The sequence below is a fragment of the Octodon degus genome, unplaced genomic scaffold (assembly GCF_000260255.1).
Source record: "Octodon degus isolate 3935 unplaced genomic scaffold, OctDeg1.0 scaffold00154, whole genome shotgun sequence".
In the NCBI taxonomy this organism is placed as follows: domain Eukaryota; kingdom Metazoa; phylum Chordata; class Mammalia; order Rodentia; family Octodontidae; genus Octodon; species Octodon degus.
Window position 1 is genome coordinate 1,363,953 of NW_004524730.1, and position 21,278 is coordinate 1,385,230.

Genomic DNA, 21,278 nt, shown 5'->3' on the forward strand with positions numbered 1-21,278 from the left:
CCTTCCCCTTCCCCTTCCCTTTCCCCTTCCCCTTTCCTTTCCCCTTCCCCTTCTCCTCCTCTCCTGCTTCCTTCTTCCTTCTTCCTTCTTCCTTCCTTCATTTGGTGTAGGATCTCGCTGTGCATCATGAACTCGTAGTGATTCTCCTGTCTCAGCCTCCCCAGAACTGGGATTACAAATGTGCAGTACCATGCCCAGTTTCAGTGGCTGGCCCAGGGCCAGCATGGCATATGGTTTTGGGGATCAAACCTGGGTCCTTGTGCTTACCAGGAAGGCACTTAGATCACCGAGCAATCTCCTCAAGCCCTGGGAGAAATTCTTTTATGATATGGCTATAGTGATTCCCACAATTAATAAATCATATAATCAATAAGTTTTTTAATAAATGTTGAAAGTTGCAGTATGATTTTCTTTTTTCTATTTGTCTCCTTATTGGAGGTAGAAAACATCTTGGAGATGAAAATAACTCCTGACATTTTTCAACATGACTTTAAGCACTGAAAAATTTCCCCTCAGTATGGAACCTAGATTAAATGTTATGCTTTCAGTACATCAGTAAACATATCCTTTCTGCTACATTAAACATTACTTTTCTAGTTGGGTGTACTTAGTTTATTTGCTGTTTTCTGCTTCATTGATTGTTCTCTCTCCATTTTTCTCTTGGTAGTACTTGTTTCCTTGCTGTTTGACTGTTAAGTCCCGAGACTCAACTTTGCTATAATGCATTTAGCCTCTTATCCTGTTCCTAGAGCTTGCATCCCTCATTCCTTTTCCTGTGCACTCTGACTTCCATGCCTGATTTAAAATGTTGCTTCTGTTGCTCAGAAAGCCCATTTTCTACTTTTAAAGGCTGTTTTCCCTGGTATACTCCTCTAATCCTTCTCTAAAGTCACAGATTAGTTGCTTCTTTTGGCCCATGGTATTTTGTTTATTCCTTCACTGTATGCATGGCACATTTCCTGATGGTCAGTTTACATTTTCTGTGAGTTTTGATTAGGTAGGATCAGTCCTTATTTTATTACCTGTCATCTCTTGAATACCTAGCGATGGTGCCTGGGTCATGTAGGAGTGTATTCAATAGAAAATTTGTGAATGGATACATTAGGTACAATGGCATGATGTTTCCAGTGTATTTTCATCATAGCCAGGAGAGAGAGACTTGTTTTTATAATGGCTCATTTATCTTCTCTTATGTATTTTCAAGGGTTAATAGCCATCTGTTTTTTATTTAATTTTGTTTGCCTGTGGTGATTATATATTAAATGAATTAAATTTATTGGCCTAAAAATTGTTTCACTTCCTTAGGTTAGTAGTTTAATATCTTCTATATTTTAGATGAATTTAGATGAATCTGGTCTTATGATAGAGCTTAGTGGTCTTGGTGAGAAATTAATTCCATGTAGATATTACAAATACTTGTTTTAAAAAAATCCCTTTTTGATTGTGAAAATTAAAAGATAAATATCACTTTACACTGTTGTACAACTTTATATTTTGCAATAAATTTTTAGTTAAAGTGAAACATATATTTAGCATCAAATATAAACTTAAGGGAAAAAGAAATATTTCCATCTGAGAAAAATCTAACACATCAGCAGAAAGTAGTGCAAGAGGAAGAGAGATTACTCTGGAGACTGATAGTGTGTGCTTTAACTTGGTTAAGTCATGTAGCTTTTTTTCCTTCATTAATAATATAAAGCTACTGTGATAAATTGATGATAAACTTTAAAAGGCTTAGAAGATACTTTAATTTCCATGAAATTAATGGTGATTTAAATGGGCTGGGGAGATGGCTCAGTAGAATAAGCGCTTCCTTGGCAAGCACAAGGGTCTGAGTTTAATCCCTGGTTCCACAAAAAAAAAAAAAAAAAAAATTCTTCCAGTAATAAGGAATAATTTCGTCACTGGGAATGTATTTCCTTAATTTTCACAGGATTGCAATGTAAGCATTTCTTTTTCATGGTTCCTTGAATTAAGAGAAAAAAGATGATGTTGCATTTAAGTTCTAAAATACTAATGTAGAGTTTCATGTTTGCTGTATATATTCTTCTACTTTGGATTCCATTGCTGTGAAAAGATGTCAAAAGAATATAAGCTTTTGAATAATTTCCTATTTTATGGAATCCGTTTAGCCTATTAGATTATTTGATCATCTGTGTCTGTGATCTGTCATATAAATATAGTTAATTCCATTTTTACAACTGGTTGTATGTGAACATAGTTTTGGAAATGTGATACATATTTTTATTCATTACTTTGTGATAAACTTTTAATACATTACCTTTTTTTTTGTTTTTCCTTTGGAGGATTGGATAGCTTTAGTCAAAGCAGCTGCTGCAGCTGCAGCCAAGAATAAAACAGGGAGTAAGCCTCGAACCAGTGCTAACAGCAATAAAGATAAAGAGAAAGAGGAGAGAAAATGGTTTAAAGTAACTTCAAAGAAGGAAGAAACCTCAACTCATATAGCCACACCAGAAGTTGAAAAGAAGGAAGATCTTCCAACATCTAGTGAAACATTTGGTATAAAGCACATTCTTGTTTTCCTTCCTTTTGACACTGGTAAACTCATGTAGTAAATAAGTTGAATCTCTTGGCCACCTATAATATCATGCTTATTAAATTTTTAGGCTTTTTTACCTAGCATAATAGAACGGCTAACTTTATTAGCATTTTACAAATAGATCTGAAGATTAACTGTATCAATTTTAAATGTTAGATGCTGTTAATATTATTGAAAAGAAATTAGTTGTAATTTTGATTTGCAAATTCTTGGTAATAAGTTTTTAATGAGGCTTTTTGTTTTATTTGTATTTTTTTCTTTAACTTTTTAGATGGTCTGCATACATATCTTTGTTGTATGGAACTAAGCACTAAGTTATTCATACCTTGCTTTTTTTTCTTAAAGAATTACTGCTTGAAGCTGGGCTTCATAGTGCATACCTATAGTCTCAGTACTTGTGATGCTGATGTGGGTTTGAGATTTCAGGATTGACCCAGGGTATATGAGACCCTGAATCAAAAAATTATTTTTTAAATTAAAAATATAAAATTAGTTTCATTTCTGATATCTCAATCTAGAGAGATTTGTGTTTCAGTTCTAATCAAGCACTAAATGAAAAAGTATGTAAGTCATTTTTTATTGGTTCATTGTTTTTTTAAAACTTGTGTGTTTTAATTTTTGATTCTAGATAAACTCTCATATATTTGTTCTGTTAAAAGTAGGACTTCATGTAGAGAACATTCCAAAGATGGTCTTTCCACAGTCAGAGAGCACATTATCAAACAAGAGGAAAAATAATCAAGGCAACTCATTTCAGGCAAAGAGAGCTCGACTTAACAAGATTACTGGTAATCTGCAATGATTCTTTTTGGGGGTGAATGGAGGGTTTCATACTCACTTAAGAATGGAACAGTGTATGTTTGGAGAGATGGACATCTGAGTCAGATTATTTCCTGCTTGTAGCCTGGGATGGAGCAGTGCTGGGGTGACGGAGCACATCGACAGTTCTAGACCGTTCAGTGTGCACACAGAGGGGCTGGGAGTACTGGGATTAGGACCATTCGTCCTCGGCCCTGCACTTCCAGGCCTATTAGGCTCACTTACCTGATCTTAAAGAAACTGTGAACATGACTTTTTTTTAGTGTCTGTTAAAGGGGAGTTGAAATTTTAATGATTCAGTTATACATTCTTTTCTGAGGGCAATTTTTTTTTTTTTTTTAATACCACCTTTGGCCTAATAAAGCTATGTAAACCTTTGTGGCATTCATTTAAAATCTTTTGAAGGACCTTGGTTTTTATTTTCAAATGTAGGAATAAACATAAATTACATGTTTCCACAATTTTTGAAGAGAAGAAACTTACTGCTACACCCCTCAAGCTGAGGGTTAAGAACCACTCTTACTTTATATTGTTTAAGTGATCATAATTGTTTTCAGCAGGTGAGAATATTCACTGTGTTTCCATTTGTTCATATTATTTTCATGCTTTCCTCTGATAAAGGAATATTTGTCCCCCAAACAGGAAATATTTGAAATCATTTCAAACATTAAACCGTTTCTTTAGAAAGTATTAGTGTTGCAGAGAACCAAAATGTTCCCTAAGAGATTGTACTTGTGGCAGCCTAAGACTTCAGTTTTGCCTTAAAGTGCGGACCCCAGTGCTACATGCAGGACAGAAATGGAATAGTTCTTCTGACTCCCGGATTGAAAGATTGAAACAGCATTGTTGAAGGAGTCAAGATCAAGAAAGATGGAGGCGACACTGACGCAGTATGACTGCCAGCTTACCTGCATCATGCTTTTTTCCTTCGGTCTGGATAACATGCTCTGCTTTTAGCTTTAGTCAATATATACATATGCCTGCTCTTACATGGCTTACTGGAAGGTTCAAGTTCAAGCGCAACATTTAAATTAAAGAAAACTTGAGTCCCTTGTGATACATTGTCTTTGTGTGGCCTTGGAAAGACAGTAGTGGGGAACACTAGAACCACTCGGGGCACATCAAGTTACAATCCTGGTTGCTTAGTAATGCCATGGCTTCTGTGGAGGGACTTCTTGTCACATTTCTCTGGGAATTTCAAATATGATTGTTTGGCAACAGCAGCAATGCTTAAGGTTTTATGAATATTAATCCATTATGGTGGTTCCCCTTTATTTACTTAGAAGAGTTCAGTATATGGTAATCCTTTGAGGAACATATCTCTGTATCTGCTTTGGATTTTATGTTACAACTGTGTAATGCAAAAAGACAATAGATATTGTTAAGATTGTCTTGGTTGAAACTTGAGCTTGCCTCTGTACAATAAATTTCACTTATGGTCCATAAATATTGATGAGAACTAATAACTACTTCTGTTGAAATGATGGTAGATTTCAGATTTATCAGGCTCACCTAATTATATATGTCTTTATGTTCCATGAATACTGAGAAGAATGGGGCTTAGGATCATGATATCTTGCTTTGATATACTCACCCACTGTGTTTTATTTTAATTTTTAAGAATGTTCTACCTGAAAATAAGTGGATCTGTTACTGGATAAGTTTAATTCTGTATATATTCATATGTTCATCATATAAATACCTTATTATAGTGATTCTAGCCATGATTTTGGTAGTGTAAGCTTGGGTTTCTGAGTTTCCAGATAGACATTGGAAGTACATAGTTGCACTTTCAGCGTCTTATTTTTCATTATATAATATACTTTCTTGGTGGTCAAGTCATATACTCTTTGCATACTGCTTCAAAATACAGTTTTTCTGGGCTTGGAGGCCCTTCCCTGTATTTTTAGCACTGGGAAGCTGAGGTAGGAGAATCACTGCAAGTGTGAGGCTATCCTGGGCTGTGTAGTTATTTCAAGATCAGCTGAATTGAGACCTTGTCTCAAAAACAAACAACAGGCACAGTGATGCACTTCTGTAATTCTAGTACTCAGGAGGAAGAGGCAGGAAGATGAGAGCATTTGAGGCTAGCCTGGGCTATGTAGTTGAAGTCCTGGACCTGCACTACAGAGCTAGACTCTGTCTCAAAAAACCAAAACAAATAAACAAGGAAAACAATTTTGTATAGAAAATCAGGAGTCAATACATTTGGAACAAAATTGCAAGCGAATTGAGAGTAAATTTTAAAATAGAAATTGTTAAGGGGTAAAAGAAGAAATAGTAACATTTAGTGATGTATTTCTAATTGTTCCTAGGAGTTTCTGGACATTCTACCTGTTTAGATAGGTATTTGCAATTTAAAGAATTTTTTACTGTATTTTTAAAAATCTGGGATTTGAACTGATTAGTACTATGTTATTGATTGTAATGTCAAAGATACTTGATTATTGGCTCCAGCGAAACAAGTGTTTTGAATTGCCTGGGTGAGACATAGAACAGTTGATCCTCTTGGCTCTTTCTGTGTTCCTCATAGCATTTAGAGAGTTCTAGCCCTTCTGTTTATTCCTGCTGGCAGGGAGAAAAGGCTGTGTTTTATATTTAGATGGAGTTTTTTGAGGTTGTAATTTTGTTTATGGATAGGACTGTGTATTTGATATCTCCTAATTTATGTTTAAATACAGTGGTACCTCGGTTTATTGTTCCACAATTCTGGAAAAGATGACCATGTCTGTGTTCATGCAGGAAAAGTGGCCACTATCTTTTTATTTGATGCAGAATTTGAAAACAGAAATAAAACTTTGCCAAGTGCTTGTTGGGGAAACAAATTGTTTGCAAACAGAAGTGTTTGTGACCAGAGTACCACTGATCTCTTAAAGCTGTATAATATATTCTTTTAGGATAGTCTTCAAGGAGGGCCTATTTATAATATATTTTAAAAAGCATTTGTAAATAATTAAAATTATCTTTGTTTCTATTTCACTTTAATAATGCCCTCTTATTTTATATAGATTTTACGTTCTTTTCCTAGAATGTTAGCAGGCTTAGATAACAGATTTTCGACTGCCCTTTAAGACATAAGTAGAGCCCTTTTTTGAAGTACTTGTTTCATTATCTGTCTACTTTTGTTATTTTTATTTAATAAATTTATAGTTGCCATGCATATAAAGTATACAAAATTTTATTGACCATATTTCATATTTTAGGGCTGGGGAGATAGCTCAGAAGAATAAGTACCTGCCTGGCCAGCATAGGGTCTTGAGTTCAATCCCCATTACTGCCACCCCCCCAAAAAATTCAGGCTTTTGAATTCTCTAGAGACCAAATATTGTATTTTTAAATAGTTTTTCTTAAATGCTTAATTATTTTCTATGAGCACAACACAAGGTTATCATTTCCCAAAATATTCCATGGGAATTGCTTTTCATGAATTGATTCTGTAATATCCTAATGTAAATTCACAAGTTATGACTGAATTATTTGGTTTCATACTTGTGATACTTTCCATTTTATATTTTTTGGTCCATGATGTCCGCTGATGAACATTAAAATCTATTTCTACCACCTTTATGGAAGGAAACAAAATAGAAGATACAAGTATTTAACATATTGAATAGCAAATACCTGTCTTGTTTGACTAACCCTTAGAAATAGATCCGCTACTCATTTCCTTGCAAAAGAACTTGATTCTTTCATTTTTTTATTAGTCATTTATAGATTCTCAAGAATTCTAGCTATAGAAGAAAAACCTAGTTAATACAGTTTTAAATATTGAAATATCCCATGCTGTATCTTGCTTTAATTATGTAAAAACATGGTTGGGATATAAGTAGCGTTGAAATTATTTAAAAGCATTTAAGTTATTTATATATTTCTTTTTCCTGTACTATATGAGGTATGAAACAGGAACAAACCATGTAAATTGCTTTCTCAAACTGGGGCAGGTACATTTGTTAATACCGGTCATTGGTGTATCAAAGTTGTTTTTTTACACTGGTCTTTTTGTTTGTTTGTTTTAGTCTAAGCTCATGATGTTCAACTTTCCAATAAAGGAATGGTACTTTTGCTTAATTAAACATTTGGCTCTAGTACTACTTTAAAAATAATTTTAATGTATGTATTCCCACTGAGTGAAAACATGATGCCTGTAGATAGCTCAATGGAATGTAGTATTTGAGGGTCCCTTTTTTTCCTTCTATGAAATAAAAGGGAGTGTAATTGCTCAGACAGTTTTATTATATTGCTAGTTGTTACCATGCTACCTGTGAAGCAAAGATTTTATGTGGCCAGGTGATTTTTTTTTTTTCTTTCTGATGGCCTTTATAAGCATGGTGGCCATGAACAAAATCAATACTTGTTGTGCAGTGCTGATAATACTGACTTTATTGATGATACTGACAAATTTAGCAAGGAATTTTAACCAAGTAAATATTTTTAAATTATTAATTAAAACAGCCTTTTGTTTTTGTGAAATTATATGTGTTCCAAATAAAATATTGTTTTCTAAAGTTGAAAATTAGGGATATGTGTTGGAGAAAACAAACTTCCAAATTTTTTCATTGTATGTAGATAGAAGCTCTAAGTTAAGATGTGCTAGTAAGGACCCCTGCTTTTTTCGTATTAACGTAAAATGTATCCACTGATGTTTTTGGAACTTTGGTGAGAAGATAAGGTATAACTGAAAATGGAGATGAGCACACAAAGCTTAGAGCAAATGATCTAAATGAAATTTAAAACCTAGGAGCATATTTTAGCTAACAATAAAATAAAATAAAATGTATTTTTGCCTTAATACATCTTATGAGTGTCAGCAATCTAAGCAGTTAATCTGGACTTTTTGAATCACAGAATTTTAAATTTTTACAGAAAAAGAAAATCTTAAGAGTAATATTTTTAAAACCCCACATAGCTATGTGAACACTGAAGTTCTGATTCAGTGCCTTGACTTATTAAGGTTGTTTGTATTTTTGAAAAGTGAGCATTTGAAAATTTTTATTATGTATTAAAAAGTAATGAGATTTTCAACTGCTGCAAGCTTTGGAAAGTTGATGAGGGTGGTATCGGTATTTTTTCTAATAAGCCGTTTCTGTACAATTTTTCTCAAGGTTTGTTGGCATCCAAAGCAGTTGGGGTGGATGGTGCTGAAAACAAAGAAGACTACAAAGAAACAGCTCCAATGCTGGAGCAGGTATGAAATGGTAGCATTTGATTTTTTTCAGGGTTCCCACTGGAATGATCATGGAGCTGTAGTATCTACGTAATTGAAATTACCCTTTTGCTCAGATACGGGAATAGGAAGCTAATTGATGATATATTTTTAACTCTGTCTTCTTCAGGGTATACAGATAAACTACAGACTTGATGAGTGTTTGTTTTCAGTAGACTGACATTAAAGCCTTTGTGTCCAAATTTTGAAGGCCTGAAGACAGGCATCCCAGGGTATACACTTCAGCTGGATCACCATTAACTAGCTTACAAAAAGACCCTTCCACAAATACTTTTCATTTGTGAGTTAAAACAGGGTTTTTTGACATCAAATAAAGCTTCTTTTGTAAGAAGTTTCTTTTATATTGTATAATTGGTGTTGTTAGACTATGTGTTTTATGAACTGATCAATGAGCCATACTTTTTTGCTAGGATGTATATTTTAATAACTACAATAAAAAAGAGAGTTTAGAAACTATTAAGGGTCTGTCTTTGAACCACCTAACAGGAATTTAAAGTGAAGGTTGCAGTTGCTAGATTTTGCCTTGGCTACCTTCAGATTCTCACAATACCTGTACATAATGAACTGTGCATGCTTTTACATTCTCTAAGGGCTTAACTTCTTAGGCACTGTAAGACTGTAAGAAAACAGTAATAGCCATAACTGGATTTCCGTGATTCTCCTGTTTTAAAATCTGAGCCTTAATGTAGTTTTAATATATCCTTTTTGTATTATTTTAATTTTCTTTATTAGTAGCCTAATAAAGAAGACTTTAGGATGAGTATCTTTTTGCTCTTCTCTAAATGCATTTTAAAGAATAGTCCAAATTTAATTGATATTGTATTGAGTTTTTCAGGTTATTTTAGGCCTGATTTAATAACAGTGCATTGTTTTGGTGCCTCCATTCATGTTGTATTAAATCTTTTAAATTGATTTATATGTCAATAACTCATACCTTCTGATTTTTTTGTTGTCATCAAACGGTTAAGTCCTTGCCGTTATTGTCAGTATATCAACCAAATTTCAAATGACTTTTTTACTCTGTATTATTATATTTATTGTCCCAGATATAACAATATTTTGTACTATTGCCACTGTTACGATATTCTCAGAATGCAATACATCAGGGACTTGGGTAATAAAATGTTTCTGGAAAATTCATTACAATGTCAATCTTTCATTACACACAGTCTTGTGAGGTGAATGTGTTATGAAAATTATTGTTTGTGGAAGTTAGTATAGATAGTACCCATTTGAGAGAGAAGTACAGAAAATGACAATTTGAAACTGAGTTAAAAAGAAGGAAAATGGAATAACTCGGCAGTTTATGCATAATTGAAACCTTTTTTTGAGAGTACTTGCCAGTTTTGTAACAGGGACCAATAATCGTTAATGAAAATGTTGTAAGTTATTTAGATCATAAGGAACATTATGATGTTCCTCATTTTTTACTTGTCATTCAGGTTGACTTCAGCGTGAAAATGTTTTGTAAACAAACTGTTAATTTTTATGCTACATCTTGGCCTTGCTTAAGAGTAAAAAAGCCGAGTTATAAAGCTCTTAATTACATCTCACTTGGTTATCAAGAATAAATTTGAAAGAGAAGTATTGATTGTCATTCACTCTTATTGTCCTAATGATTTAGAATAAGTTCACTTATGACATAAGTTGATAGCAGGCCTATAGCCAAAACTTACTGTGCTAATGGATTTATTTCATTTATATTTTTTAAAAGATTCAAACTATGTGGTCTTGAACCTCATTCTCACATTATTAACTATAGATTATTTAATTGTATTAGGGAAATGTCATGTTACATTTACTTTTGGATAAAACTTGCATTAGATGCATAATCAGTAAGTTTTTAAAAATGTTTAATTTGTCCTTGTTTAGAAGTTAAGCACCTTATCAAGATCAATTTAACCTTAAAATTTTGTTTTATAACTTTGTAACTTAAGAGTAATGAATGCTGTAGTGATGTCTTTCACACATGTGAAGATGAACAATAAAATTGTTTATTTACAAGTAATGGCTCTAATTACTTTCCTGGCAACATCTTTTATGACAAGTTTAGGACTACTTTCCACTTATGGAGTACTTTTTCAAATGATTAGTAGCACTTATACATATATATATATATGTATATATATAGCAAGTAAATGAAGAAGTAGAAATGAGCACAAAATGAATGGGGCATCCATACCTTCTATGTGGTGTGTCCAGCATGCCATCTTCAGGGCACTCAGCAGGGCCCTGTTCAATAGCACATATATACCTTTTTCCCTACCAGAATTTGAGGGCCTTTTCCTTGAGGAGAAACAATTTTTTATTTGGTCTCCACACAGTGATCTTTCATATTCAAGAACATCAGTCTGCAGATTCGGTGGTCATTCTTCAAAAAATATGAAAATTAAAAGTTCTCTTGAGAACAAGTACGTTCTTCATAGTGCTAGCAGTTTGACTTGTTAGAGTTGCCTATCATAAATTTTTCAATATGTGGGTATTTTTCTCTCAGATACATATATCTGAGAGAGATGAGGTACAGTATAAAACTTCCAGCATGATAGATTGCAAGCCTATCCAATGTGGCTATTCTCTGTTGTCTTTGAGCAGTAGACACATGCACCCATAATTTTACATATGTAGGATATTTTTACTGCCAAGTGAATAAAAATGTACTTTATGAAAGAACTGACAAAGTTCTAATTTTTTTTAAAAGTATCAGTTGGCAGGAAGAAGGTAAAAATTCTCATTTTAGAATGCGACGTATTTTGTTTTAAATCCAATGTTTTTAACTTACAGTTTATCTCTTTGGTTTTTCTTTTTTGTTGCTTGTTTTGTATTGTTTTTTAGTCTTTTAACTCTCTATTGCTGGTAGCTCTGATTTCATGATGCATTATGCTTATGAAACTCTAGCTTTCAGCACTAAAATGAGTTAAAGATGTTTCGTTAAGTTGGTCATTGTTTTCCTGTTGAGATGTTTCTTTAAAGAGAAACTGTCTACTTATGGGAAATGTCCATATTCAGCTTGATAAAGGAAATTGTTTTATAAGAATATTCCTCTAATGCTCAGTATCATGATAATGCTGCTGTGTACTCAATAATTATTGTTTGTGAATTTTCATTGCAAAGGAGATATATCTCAATACTTTAAATATATGTTTAGTATGATATTTTATATTCTGAGAATATTTTAAATAATGTATTAAAAATACTAGACTGAAAGATGACAGTATCCCTTTAAAGACAACCTATTCAACTTTTAGTTAATAATTTGTGGGGTTGTTTTTGGTTTTTCATTTGTAATAGAAATGTTATATGTTGCTTAACAATGTTTTGGATACTAAAGTTGCTTAACAATCAAAATAGAATACAAGAGCAAAAATGAAGAAACCAAAATAAAAATATCAATTTTTTATTATTTATTCAGGCGATTTCACCTAAACCTCAAAGTCAGAAAAAAAATGAAGCTGACATTAGCAGTTCTGCCAACACTCAGAAACCTGCACTGTTATCCTCAACTTTGTCTTCAGGGAAGGCTCGCAGCAAGAAATGCAAACATGAATCTGGAGATTCTTCTGGGTGTATAAAACCCCCTAAATCACCACTTTCCCCAGAATTAATACAAATCGAGGATTTGACGCTTGTATCTCAGCTTTCTTCTTCAGTGATAAATAAAACTAGTGAGCACAGATTTTTAAAAAATAGTTCCTTAATCCTATAAGATACATTAAGATAGTTTGGTTGTAGTTATATTGTATTTTTATGAAATTGCTTTTAAAAACTCAGACTGAAGTGGCTGTGATAGGGCAGACTGGAAACATTCCAGGGGAAGAAATCGGACATTTCTTACTGATGAATTGATCAGAGACTGCTGCTGCTTGAGAAACCTTAACCATGTAATGACACAAATTCCAATGCAGTTGGACTCTCCTCAAGTAATAAAGCTTAATGAGAGGCCTGATTCATTACAAAAAACAAAACAAAACAAAAAGCTCCCCCATAAAAGGGAAAACATGTAGAAGAACTCATGTTAGATATTTTAACTTAATTCCTAACAATCCCTATGCTTAGGCATAGTATCCTACTTGTCCACAAATGTCTGCACTACCTTTTATTGTTATAATGTTTGCAATGCAGACTTGAATTTAGTGTTCTTAATGAGAAAAGAGTACCTCTTTGATTATATTTTAAACATTTTACTGTTTCAGCTCTACTAATCTTTCAAGAGTTAACTTAGTGTTTTTAAAAATTGCCTTTCCGCATGGGCTTGAATACATATGACAAGACTTACATCAATTCCAAATTCCTCATGTTAATGTTTCATGTTAGCTAAATGAAAAGCAGTTACTTGAAAAATAGTGGGGTGAATTGCACTTTTTCTTATGCTCTTCATATAGCAAGTAAATTAGTAATGTAATCAGTAAATGACTATAACACATTTCCTTAAGAATTATTTTTGTGTCTTCCACAATAAGGATGTTGTTCTTGAAAAACCATCAAAAATACTCTTTTTGGTTCAGTTACCATATATACTATTTAACTTTTAAAATTCCTGATCAATTTTTTTGTTTTTATTTTATTTTAATAAATGATTAGAAAGGATGGGAACAAAAACCTCAATTGTTTCCTCATGAACTTCATTTTATTATGGCATTTATCATGAAATACCTTCAGTGACTGAAATGTCACATGGTATTTGTTAACATTTTATTTTGAAATAGTATTCTATCTTGGTATTTTAATGACAGTGTTATAACAGTTGAGTTTTATTCTTTCATTTTTTCCCATTACTATCATGTCTTTTTAATGTTGTAATGTTACTCTTAAATAACCAAAATATCAACACCTTTAGAACATTTTCATTTCTTCCTTCTAAATGAACATGAATTTATTGATTATATAATCTGCCTAAACAAATAGGTTTATATGCAAGCAGCAAGAAATCTAAAAATTAAAAGATCTGTAAAAATGTTTGTTTTGTAAAAGATGTTTAAAAGACGAGTTTTTAAAAATAGTAACATGAAGGTAAGAGTAGTGTCATACTCTATATAATTTCCATCATTTGCCATAATAAATTAATTTGATTTAGTTCAGTTTTTTTTTTAATGAATCAGGCCCAGATATATTACTTTTAAGAATCTGTTTGGGAGCATGAAGATGGGATTAAATTATTTGCATTACTTTTACTATGGCAAGTAGAGAACTAACTATACTCTATGTAAGAGTTTTGTCACCTATGCTCCTTGTTCCTCTTTTCCTTAGACTCTAGATTTATAATGTAGCAAAAGGGGAATATAGATATGTGTAGATATATAAAGATATATTTTGCTATCAAGAAACTTCTCAAAGGAAAAATGGAAGTACACAATGATCTGCAGTTAGAATTGACTTTAATCTCTCATTTGGGGGAGCTGCTTGAAATTAATGTTCCATGTTACTTTCTTTTAGTTTTAGTAGGATTCAGATTTTAGAATTTTTGATTAATTCTTTTTGTGAATAGGGCACAGTTTTTGCCTTTTCAACATGCCATTCCTTGTGGATATCTTATAACAACATCAGAGGGCAGAATATGAATCATTTTTCCCATTTATCTCCTTAAGTATTGTAAGATGATCCTGGTATGTATCTGCTTCGTGAACATTGAAGATCTTTTTCTAGGTCCTCCACAGCCTGTGAATCCCCCTAGACCTTGCAAGCATAGTGAGCGGAGAAGAAGGTCTCAGCGGTTAGCCACCCTACCCATGCCTGATGATTCTGTAGAAAAGGTTTCTTCTCCCGCTCCAGCCACTGATGGGAAAGTATTCTCCATCAGTTCTCAGAATCAGCAAGAGTCTTCTGTACCAGAGGGTAATGTATATTGATTTCCTACAGAACCAAACATAAAGGAAGATAAAGAAAAATCTGAGAGATAGACTATTAGAATATTAAGAAATTTCTGCTTTTTCTTTACATATTTTACAGTTATAAACACCTCATTACCAAATATATTTTGAGTCCCTTCTTTGTGCCAGGCACTGTTTAATGTATGTACCACTGTTCCACATTGATATTAACTGGGCCACTTTGTGTTAATATTATGCCACACTCTTTGTTTTGTGTAGTGCCTGATGTTGAGCATTTGCCACTGGAGAAGCTGGGATCCTGCCTCCCTCTTGACTTAAGTAGTGGTTCAGAAGTTGTCCCACTACTAGCCCCAGGTTCCACTTACCATAGTGAATGTGCCAGGACAGAAAAGGAAGACACGCAGGTGCTTACACATCCTTCCAAAGCAGCCTCGGAGGGGAGAGGAGTTCCTGCAGCAGCAGGTAAGAAGGTTCTTTAAAATTACCTTGCTGGTAACCGGTGTGAACATTTGGATTTTTTTTTTTTTTTTTTTTAATGAGCAGAATATATTTATCGGGGGGAAAGAAAGCTCCTGTCTGAAAGAGGGACAGGAGGGGTATCCAGTGGATTGTCCCTGGGAACATTTGGATGTTTTACTTCATTATTTTAGTTAGTATAGTTTCTTTTCATAAATACTTTTAGGTAATACATATGGGGCATTGAGTCTTCTGTCTTTTTTAAAGTTCTTTTGTGTGATCATTTTCCTTGGATGTCCAATGTTATTACCTTAATTTGTTGTCTTTTCTCTGCTTTTTTACATATTTATTTTTTTGAAACAAAAATCATTACAGCTAAATAGAATTTTAGGGATTATTTGAAGCCATAAAAGAACTTAACTTTATAGGTTAATTCATGGCTTTAATAGAATTCCATAATTTAAAAGTACTTCGTTTAAATTTAATTATATGCCTATATCTGAAATACATTCCTATATTTGGCAGAATCCCCAAGATTGTAATTTGTTGTACAGTTATTTGAGGAGTCCATATGTAAAGTCAACCACACACCACACGTAACACATTTTTGGATGACTCACTCTGTGTGTGTGTGTGTGTGTGTGTGTGTAACCTGAAAGCATATTTGGGGCTTTTTAATCAAATTCAATTTTCAAAACTAACAGAATGATAGTTCATATTTCCATGTGGTTGAATTATTTTGAAGTTTTATAGAATTATAACCTCATCTAAAGAGTAAATGTAATTAAAAAAGAGGAAATAGTGATTTTCGGTGATTTCCTAGTAAGTTGTTAACTTGGAATTAGATAGGTAAACACGTTTAAATTGAATCATTCCTAAAAAGAGGACATAAAATATAGCTTGTGGTATAAGCATGAAGTATAGCTTGTTCTTTTCTGATGGTGGGATATAGGGAAATAATACGGAAAAGGTAATATAAAATATACTTGTGTTTAGTTGACTGCCTTAATCTTATTCCTATTAAGTAAAAATATTACTGTTAACTACACAATTATTTGTGAATTCATTTTACCTGTATTTGAGGTTATTTGATGCATTTTAATATTCCCTTAATCTTGTTTTATAAAGTGCCACCTCAGGATTTGTGTATCTTTGAAGCATTTCTTATAGTTTTTCAATTCCAATTCATGATCTTCAAACACTTGCTATAAGCCTGATCTTTTCTTTTTTTTTTTTTTTTTTTTATTTTAACATTTGGTGTGTGGGTGTGTGTGTGTGTGTGTGTGTGTGTGTGTGTGTGGCCAGCGCAGCCCACCAGTGTGTGTGTGTGTGTGTGTGTGTGTAACTGGGGATTGAACTCAGGCCCTTGCACTTGCCAAGCAAGCGCTTAGTCAACTGTGCCATCTCCCCAACCCCTGAGCCTGATCTTTTCTTAGAATATTTTTTCTTTCCTCTTTTCCACAAGATTTCTGAATTCTAATTAACATTTTGAGGTATTTTTTCTGGTGAAGTTCTTGTATTTCTTTAACAATTTAGACTCTCTTACTGTATGGAATATATGAAGATATTTTAAAGTTATGGTGACTGTTCATTGGAAAAAATATTTTTAGATGTGTATGTAAAATATATTTTTTAAATACATATGTTCAAATTCTACAACTAAGACTAAAAAATCTAGATCAGTGTAATTGGCTATTGTAAGCCAGTTTATGTTTTGCAAAATATCTAAAATTGGGCATGTAAATCTTTTACCCAGGTAATATTCCTCCTAACCAAAGTATTAACTTGGTCTTCTCTCCCTGAATTTCTAGATACTTGTAGAGATGTGACTGGCTGCCTGCAGGTGTGGTTCTGGTGGCTCACGATGGTTAAAGTTTACTGAGTTGGAAGGAGTGCAGTGCAAGCTTCTTCTCTTTTGGGACATAGGCCACAATTACTTGAGAAGTAAAAGTAGTAAGGCCATTTCTTGGGAAAGAAATGTAGGCAGAAGCTTAGATTTCTCATATAGTAAATCTGTAACTATATCTGAAGATTGAAGATCCTCTGGGTGTTTTGAGTTTAGTGTAAGTTTAGGGGTTGGGAACTTTTATTGCTTACAGAAAGCAAATGAATGATTTCAAATGTTACTCAGTGTTGGTCTTTCAGAGGGTTTTATACAGTATTTGAAGTGGGAGGGGAAGAATTCAAACTTATTTCTGCTACCCCTTGTAATTTTTTATTTCCAGGGGAAAATGGAATTTAGGTCACATTTTACCTGGGCTTTTTTTTTTTTTTTTTTTTTTTTTTTTTTTTTTGAGGAGTACAGATAAATATATTCAATTGTAGTGTCCAGTAGAGGGTAGCGAAAAGGCAGGACTGTGATATGGGGTCAATCGCCTCCCTTTATTTATTTTTTTTCTTTCCATAATTTTATAAACAAATAGCAGTGAGACAGTTTCAAATCAAATTGGTAGGACAGATTCAATAATTAACACATAAAGGATTTTGAATGTTTTTGTTTTGGCAGAACCGGGGATTGAACTCAGACTCTTGTGCTTGCCAGGGAAGCGCTTATTCTACTGAGCCATCTCCCTGGCTAACTGGGATTTTTAAAAATTAAAATCTTGGCATCCTGTTTTGCTTGCACTTAGATTCTAAGTGGTTTGCAGTCAATATTTTTGCCACCTACCACATCAGCACTGTTTTGCAGTTTATTTGGACTTCTGTCTGCTCCTTCAGTTGTCCTACATGTGAAGCATTAAATGCCAAGATTTTGTTTATGTTCTATATGTATATATATTATAGATACATATATTACATAGCATATTATGTAATATGTATATGTGTGTATTTAATTGACTGGTATTCATCTTATAAAAGTAATTTTTTTTTTTTTTTTCACCAGGGTCAAACTTGGTACCTTGTACTTTCCAGACAGGCACTTAAGCCAATGAGCTATCTCTCCTGCCCAAAAGTAAATTTTATTAGTGTTAAAATTTAAAACTTCTGCCAGGCATAGTGGTACTTCCTGTAATCTAACACTTGGGAGGCTGATGCAGGAGGATCACTGCAAGTTTGATACCAGCCTGAGCTACAAAGCAAGTTCAAGGCTAGCGTGATCTGCATAGTAAAACCCTGTCTCAAAAAGACCATAAAGAATTTTTAAAATATTGCTGTAGAAAGCATACATTTTTTAAAAAAAATTATTTGTTTATTTATATTTTATGTATTTTGTGGAGGGTCTCATTACATAGCTCAGACTTGTAGTGATTCTCCTGTTTTCAGCCTCCCCCGTGCAGGAATTACAGGTGTGCACCACCACACCTGGACTCGGTCACCTGCTCAGCACACCTGAGGGTGGGAGCCGGGCCAGTGTAGCATGTGGTGCCAAGGATTGAACCACAATCCCTGTGCTTGCCTAAGCAGGCGCTTAGTCTGCTGAGCTATCTTGCCAGCCCTCCGCAGAAAGCATTCTTCACCAGAACTTGCATCAGTGGCTCTCTCTTTCCTTTCTTCTCTGTCTCTTTCTGTTTTGTCTGTCAGTTTGAAACTCATAGGGACCTTAAATGAAGAGAAAATTAGTTGTTAATTGAAATAGTTTAGCAGACTTATGTTTTTACTTTTTTTTAGTGCACAGTATGTTAAGAGGGCTCAGTTGGCAGTGATGCTGAAAGTCCACTGAAGTTATCCATATGACTCAATTATTGTGTACACCTGTTGGTAACAGGTTGCTTTCCCAGTAGATACAATTTGTTTGTGCTAAGTGATTTACATTGTTCCACTGAGATAGATGTTAACATGACTAAGGTTAAGAATAGTGTTGCTGGGCTGGGGAAATAGCTCGGTGGTCTAAGTGTTTGTCCAACAAGGATCTGGGTTTGATCCCTGGTATCACACACAAAAAGTGTACCATGCCCACTGATGCCAGGCCCTGGAACTCCAGGCATGCTGTGCCAGCCACCAAACCTTGGCATGCTGGCACATGCCTATAATTCCAGTGCTAGGGAGGCAGAGATAGGAAGATCACTGTGAGCCTAGTGGCACTTGCCTGTATCCCAGTGCTGGGGAGGCAGAGACAGGAGGATCACTAGGAGCCTGACCTGGGTAATGATACCCTGTACCAAGTAAATAAATAAATAAATGATTTAAAAAAAAATTAGAAGAATAGTGTTGCTGTGGGGGATATAGCTCAATGGCACAGCACCAGCCTGGCAAGTGTAAGGTTCTGAGTTAGAGTCCCAGTAACAAACAGCAACAACAAAAATACCCCACAAATTATATTGTTTGGTACCACCCACATCAGCAGAAAGAATAATTACATCCTTCGGGAAAAAAATGCTGCCTTTCTTTTCATGTTAACTGTCAAAATATTTTATCTGAGATACCAATCCTTGATGTAGGCACATAGCATCAGAAAAACTTAGTTCAGTTTTTTTAGCATCTGGAAATGTAACATAAATTGAAAACAGTCTTCTCGTGTCTTCTAGGGGCATTAGACTCATAATTATCAGTCACTCCTTGACAGAATTCTGTTGGGTTCTAGAGAACCCAATCTGTACAGGATATAGCATCTGTTTTTAGTAACAAAATCTAGAAGGAAGGCAAAGCCAGTATCTGAAATATAAATATAGATAGAGTACCTATTTTAATATAAGGTGTAAGGCCCCTATAAGATGTAAGGATATAGAATACTGCTAGGTGTAAAGGAAGACAAGATACCCTAAAGGGGCCTTAGGCAAATGAAGAGTTAGCTTTTTGTAGGTCCTCCTGGCTGGGTTGGAGGATAAGCTCTTAGGAACACTAAAGGACCCACCACACACCTCTTTTCTTTCTTTGGACTTGCTTTCAACAAAAGTAAGTAAATCAACCTGCTTAAAACTCAACTTTTGATCTATAGGAAGAGATTGTGGTAGATGATGTCAGTGTTAACTTTGGTGCTAGAATTTTGTCTGTTATTCATGTCATTAATCATTTAGTGAAGTATAAGTTTATTCCAAAGAAAAGATCATGGTTACTTTTAATTTAGAACTTCCAAGTATTCTTAGATGTGGTAGCAGATTTTTAGTAAATTCTATGAAGATAAAATCATGATTTGAGTACAAGAATATAATTTTAAGCCTATTTGGTTAGTCTGCTGTTGAAAGAAATAGTTTTAGTAACATACTTATATATTCTAATTTTTAAGAATTAATGTGTAATTATGTAAATATTGTGGACTACTTACTTAATTGCAGAGTATTTTGGTTAATTTGGATATAAATACTAAACACTATACGTGTATAATGTCAGCATACTCATTGGCAGACCAAAAAGTTTTAGGTGAATTTAATTTCTTTTCTTTTTAGTTATTTTTTTTTACTTGAAAATTAGAATATATTTTAAAAATAGCATAAAGAATTATATAATTCTTATGTTTACATGTAAGTCCAAAAATGTAATCATATACAACCTTGAAGCAGGACAGTCCCACAACATTCCTTTTCCTGTCTCCTGCCTTCATTCACCACCCCCTTCTTTTTTAACAATCATCTACCTGAGAGACAGCATGGCAGAAACTGGCATGTCATGACAAGCAGCCCGTATTCAGAAGACCAGAATGACGGGCACTCCGAGCATGAACCTACTATTACAAATTGCCATCTTCAGTGCAGTTGCTTAGTTCACAGGTGTCAGTATATATAGTTAGTCAGGGTGACAATCTTTCCAATTAACTGATAGATTCAGAAATCTTCTGGAGATTCTCAGGATCATTGCCTTGCCCATCTTCTACATATAACTGTATGACTTGTCACTGTCATGTTTCCTAGCTCTTTTCCTTTCCCTCTCTTAATTAGTTAGTCCTCGAGTTCTTGCTTTCCTTTTACTTGTATTATACCTTTCTATTTGTATTTCTTCTTTTAAGTTCTTATACTAGGAAAACTATATGATATTTACACATGTGTGGCTGGTTTATTTCACTTGTGAGTATATCTTCAAGTGGTATCCACTTCAATATAAAGGCTTCGAGTTTATCATTCTTTATAGCCAAGTAATACTCCATTGTATAAAAGTACCACATCTTTTCCATCTATTGCTCAGGTGATGGGCACCTTGGTTGTTTCAAAGATTTGGCTATCACAAATTGTGCTGCTATAAACATAGGCACACATATATAACTATGATATGATGTTTTCAGATCCTCCAGGAAAATTCCCAGTACAGGAATACCTGGTTTAAGTGGGAATTCCAGTCCAAGTTTTCTAAGAAGTCTCTACACTGATTTCCATAACGGTTGCGCCATACATTCCCATCAGCAGTGGAGAAGGGTTCCTTTTTCCCCACAGCCTCTCCAACATTTGATGTTGGGTGATTTTTTTTATCATAGACATCCTTTCTGGGGTGAAATGATATCTCAATGTTGTTTTAATTTACATTT

The 21,278-nt window shown here is 33.9% G+C and overlaps 1 protein-coding gene across 2 annotated transcripts in view; it reads left to right on the top strand.

Annotated features, from left to right (window-relative positions):
* Phf20l1 (PHD finger protein 20 like 1) overlaps positions 1-21,278 on the top strand; it is a 76,202-nt gene that overhangs the window by 25,496 nt on the left and 29,428 nt on the right. The window contains exons 7-12 of one of the 2 annotated variants that reach the window (XM_004642483.2): positions 2,307-2,520; positions 3,223-3,348; positions 8,482-8,564; positions 12,013-12,265; positions 14,244-14,432; positions 14,687-14,890. In XM_004642483.2, coding sequence (XP_004642540.1) covers positions 2,307-2,520; positions 3,223-3,348; positions 8,482-8,564; positions 12,013-12,265; positions 14,244-14,432; positions 14,687-14,890 — 1,069 coding nt within the window. Of the gene's footprint in view, positions 1-2,306; positions 2,521-3,222; positions 3,349-8,481; positions 10,612-12,012; positions 12,266-14,243; positions 14,433-14,686; positions 14,891-21,278 lie in introns of those variants that run through there. The other variant, XM_004642485.1, reaches the window with a different exon arrangement.